At 37.5% G+C, this 4,753-nt stretch overlaps 1 protein-coding gene across 1 annotated transcript; it reads right to left on the bottom strand.

Annotated features, from left to right (window-relative positions):
* Positions 1-1,269: 1,269 nt before the first annotated feature.
* LOC100430416 (olfactory receptor 6K3) lies at positions 1,270-3,280 on the bottom strand. Its single transcript, XM_002801831.4, has one exon. The coding sequence runs from the start codon at positions 3,272-3,274 to the stop codon at positions 2,288-2,290; it is 987 nt and encodes a 328-aa protein (XP_002801877.3). The 5' UTR covers positions 3,275-3,280; the 3' UTR covers positions 1,270-2,287.
* Positions 3,281-4,753: the final 1,473 nt, after the last annotated feature.

Below are 4,753 nucleotides of genomic sequence, written 5' to 3'. Positions count from 1 at the left end.
TTCTCTCTCTCTCTCTCTCTCTCTCTCTCTCTCTCTCTCTCTCTCTGTCTCTGGGCTAAATTGCTTGGATACTATGTATGCAGGTACTTGTGAGGACAGTTCCTAAAGGTGTCTACTGGGGTAGAAGTTGCACTCTGTGGTCTCTGTGTGGATTCTCCAGCACCCCTGGTCCATCCTCTTCAACTCATGTTGCTGGAAACTTGGGAATGATAATATACCAGGTTCAAATTCCCATGAGAAAATAATACGTTTTCTGAGGAGGCCACCGTGAAGCCATGAACTGCAACCTTTAGTCAAGTACAAGTCTTTTGGTGTAAGTTTATGTTTTCTTTATTTATGATTAATATGAACCATGTTTAAAATGATTGGGAAGGAAACAGGTTAAAATGTCATATAGAATTGAAAGGCCATCTCCCCTTTCTCAGCTGCTTTTAACAGCAGTTTTTTTTTTTAAATTTATTGGTTTCCTTGTTACATTAGAGCTCTAATTCATTCAGAAAAATGTATAATATAGTCAAATTATATTATGAAGAATCACCGATGTGCATGTTTTTCTCTGTTGGCTATGGGAACCCAAACTAGAACTTTTGAAGTTAGGGTAGCCCATCTTTACATAGCATGTGATCCACCAGCTGAAGACTAGGGACCAAATACTTAGGTGAGCAACTTCCTCACCTAATATGCTAGAAATATTTCAGATATTCATAAATTTCCACCTCCCCATCCCTAGCCATTCAAGTTGTTCTCAGTTTGGAATTTCCAACACCTCCTGAAAAGATTACTTCAAGTTGTCTACTAAATAGCCTCTTCCCTTGCCTCTATTGAATTCCTTTGAATTTTATTTTATCTGCACTATGTCTTCAGGACACCATTTAGATTTTGTCTATTGAAGTCACTCTTTTCTGTTTGCAAGGATTTATATAGGTTTTTCAGGGTTTTTTGGGGGAAGTAACGTGATACATGTTGGAAAGGGTTGTTTTATGTTTTCTCTCTTTGTGTTCACATGTTAATATGACCACTGCTGGACCACTCAATAGAAAATGAGAATCATTATTATCTTTTCTGGATTTAAAGCCTTTAAGAAGTTAATATAATCTAAGGTTTGGTCATTTTATTGGATTGTTAAAGAAGAAAATTAAAATGTGAGATAAAATCACTGTCTTCATTTCAAAATTTTACTGTATTTTTTAAAGATAATTATAATAATTGTGTATAAATAATTATAGATAATCAAATTAAGGCAACTTTAGTAAATATGGAAAGAAGAGGTAAGTTTTTAAATTTATTAGTCAAAAAGAATCATATGTTTTTGACACTACCATTCAATGAATACACCAAAGATATTTTTACTGTAAATAAAGAAAGTGAAGATGTTTAACTCTGGAAAGGGCAAACAATAACTAAAATTGATATTTGTGGAAACCAAGTATATTTCTGTAAATAGTATCCTATATTGTAGTTTTCTTTTAAACATGTGTGGCAATACTAATAATCTAATCTTACTAAAAACATAATTATTCTAATGAATAGCTAACTACATCACTAAAAATAAAGATAAAACTTAATTAAATATTGTTTTGGCTTTTTCTTAGATCTCTATTTCTGGAAAAACCCAATGAGGTAATCCATGATTCATAATTAAACAAAAAAACTTTTCTAAGATCTGTTACCTGAATAAAGACATACTACCTCAGAGCACATTGTCAACTTCTGAAGTGCAAGCTCTATAGTTCTAACCCTCTAAAGTGGCAAACAAATTTTCTTTAACCACAGCATTTCAGAAGAAAGACACTACAGTTATTCATCCACAAAATAAGGTTCCTCATGATATGCACAGCAAGTTTTACAATGATGACACAGAGAGTATAAATATTTTTTCTAGGTATAGGGAAAATAATTAGGACGACAGAAATTTCAGTGTGACAAAGGACTAGGTATAGAGTAATCTCATGTTCTAATCTGTTAGACAAACATTAAAGCAATAGAAGGGACCAGGCATGGTGACTCACACTTGTAATCTCAGCACTTTGGGAGGCCAAAGGAGTTCAAGACCAGCCTGACCAACACAGTGAAACCCCATCTCTACTAAAAATACAAAAATTAGCTGGGCAGGGTGGTACATGCCTGTAATCCTGGCTCCTAAAGAGGCTGAGGCAGGAGAATCATTTGAATCCAGCAGGCGGAGGTTGCAGTGATCTGAGATCATGCCATTGCACTCCAGCCTGGGCAACAAGAGTGAAACTCCATCTCAAAAAAAAAGCAAAGGAAGGGAACCTGTGGCTCTGTATTAATCTCCGGACTTGTTCAACACTTTTTGAAAACAGAACAGTTTTTTAATCGCATTGTTCATGTCCTTGTTTCTCAGGCTATAAATGATGGGATTGAAGAATGGAGCAAGTACAGTAAACATCAGTGCAATGGCTGTGTCCAACACTGGTGGATAAGTGTCGCTGAAACGCAAGTACATGAGAGACACACTGCCAAAGAATATCAGGAAAACCATGAGGTGGCCTGCACAGGTAGAAAAAGCCTTTTGCCTCCCTTCAGAAGAGGGAATCCTCAGTATCACAGTGACAATTCTTACATAGGACAGGGCAATAATTAGGAAGGTAATGATGATGGTCACGGCATGAATCACATCCTCAATCAGAATCATGGACGTGTCTGTACAGGCCAGGCTCAGCACAGGGACCAAGTCACAGAAGATCTGATGGATTTGGTTGGGCCCACAGAAAGGCAGTGTGGAAATCATCACAATCTCAGGAAGCAGGATAAGGAAACCAAAGATGCAGGAACCTGCAGAGAGCTGAGTACAGAGCCGGGGGGTCATGATCATTTGATAGCGAAGAGGGTTGCAGATGGCAACGTATCTGTCAATGGCCATGGTGGTCAGCAAGATCCCCTCTGAATTTCCAAGTGAGTGGAAGAAATACATCTGCAAGAAGCAGCCCATCATGGAGATGGCCTTCTTTTCACTGATGAGGTTGGAGAGCATCTTGGGAATGGTGGCTGTGGTGTACCAGATCTCCAGAAAGGAAAATAAACTGATGAAATTATACATGGGGTTGTGGAGATGGGTGTCCATCCTTACAGCAGAGAAAATTAATAAGTTACCAATGATAATAAAAGTATAGATGAAAAGTAAAGGAAAGAAGTACAGGAGACTACCATCCTGAAGCCGAGGGAACCCAGTGAAGATAAATTCAGTCACTGTTGATTGGTTTCCACTCTCCATATTTCCTAGTAGGGCTACCTGTGAATGAAGAGAGGGCATAGTCCAACTCATGAGAAGGTAGAGAAAAAAATAAATAAGATGTACAGCTAAACAACTTTGAGGAATAAGAACTACCTTGAAGGTTTCATTTTTTTTCTGACTTTAAGCTAGTGTACATATTGCCCAATGTTTGATTTTTTTTCATATCAAACATATCAAACTTTTTTTTGTATCAAACATTGGACAATATGTACCCAAGTTTAAAGTCAGATAAAAAGAAACCTTCAAGGTAGTTCTTCTTATTCCTCAAAGTTGTTTAGTTGTACATCTTATTTATTGACACAACTGCAGAAATAGGGGTCTCCAAATGTTTTAACAGTTAAAAAAAAACTAGTTAAAATTATTTTTATTTTAGCTTAATTTCTAATACGAGTATTTGCATTTATAAGTTATACACAATTACTATATTATGGCGCAATAATACAAAATTATATATGTGTACCTTATATAATAAATTTTAAAAGTAAAATGTATGAGTACAAATAAACATCAGAGAAGTTACATTATGCTCTTTCCCTATCCGACTGGGCCATTGTGCACATGCTCTTTGAAAAAGCTTCTGCACAGCAAAAGAAACTACCATCAGAGTGAACAGGCAACCTACAGAATGGGAGAAAATTTTTGCAATCTACTCATCTGACAAAGGGCTAATATCCAGAACCTACAAAGAACTCAAACAAATTTACAAGAAAAAAACAAACAACCCCATCAAGAAGTGGGCAAAGGATATGAACAGACATTTCTCAAAAGAAGACATTCATACAGCCAACAGACACATGAAAAAGTGCTCATCATCACTGGCCATCAGAGAAATGCAAATCAAAACCACAATGAGATACCATCTCACACCAGTTAGAATGGCGATCATTAAAAAGTCAGGAAACAACAGGTGCTGGAGAGGATGTGGAGAAATAGGAACACTTTTACACTGTTGGTGGGATTGTAAACTAGTTCAACCATTATGGAAAACAGTATGGCGATTCCTCAAGGATCTAGAACTAGAAGTACCATATGACCCAGCCATCCCATTACTGGGTATATACCCAAAGGATTATAAATCATGCTGCTATAAAGACACATGCACACGTATGTTTATTGCAGCACTATTCACAATAGCAAAGACTTGGAATCAACCCAAATGTCCATCAGTGACAGACTGGATTAAGAAAATGTGGCACATATACACCATGGAATACTATGCAGCCATCAAAAAGGATGAGTTTGTGTCCTTTGTAGGGACATGGATGCAGCTGGAAACCATCATTCTTAGCAAACTATCACAAGAACAGAAAACCAAACACCGCATGTTCTCACTCATAGGTGGGAACTGAACAATGAGATCACCTGGACTCGGGAAGGGGAACATCACACACCGGGGCCTATCATGGGGAGGGGGGAGGGGGGAGGGATTGCATTGGGAGTTATACCTGATGTAAATGACGAGTTGATGGGTGCTGACGAGTTGATGGGTGCAGCACA

This window comes from Macaca mulatta, chromosome 1, assembly GCF_049350105.2.
Source record: "Macaca mulatta isolate MMU2019108-1 chromosome 1, T2T-MMU8v2.0, whole genome shotgun sequence".
Taxonomy (NCBI): Eukaryota; Metazoa; Chordata; class Mammalia; order Primates; family Cercopithecidae; genus Macaca; species Macaca mulatta.
This window is presented reverse-complemented; position numbering and strand designations above follow the sequence as displayed.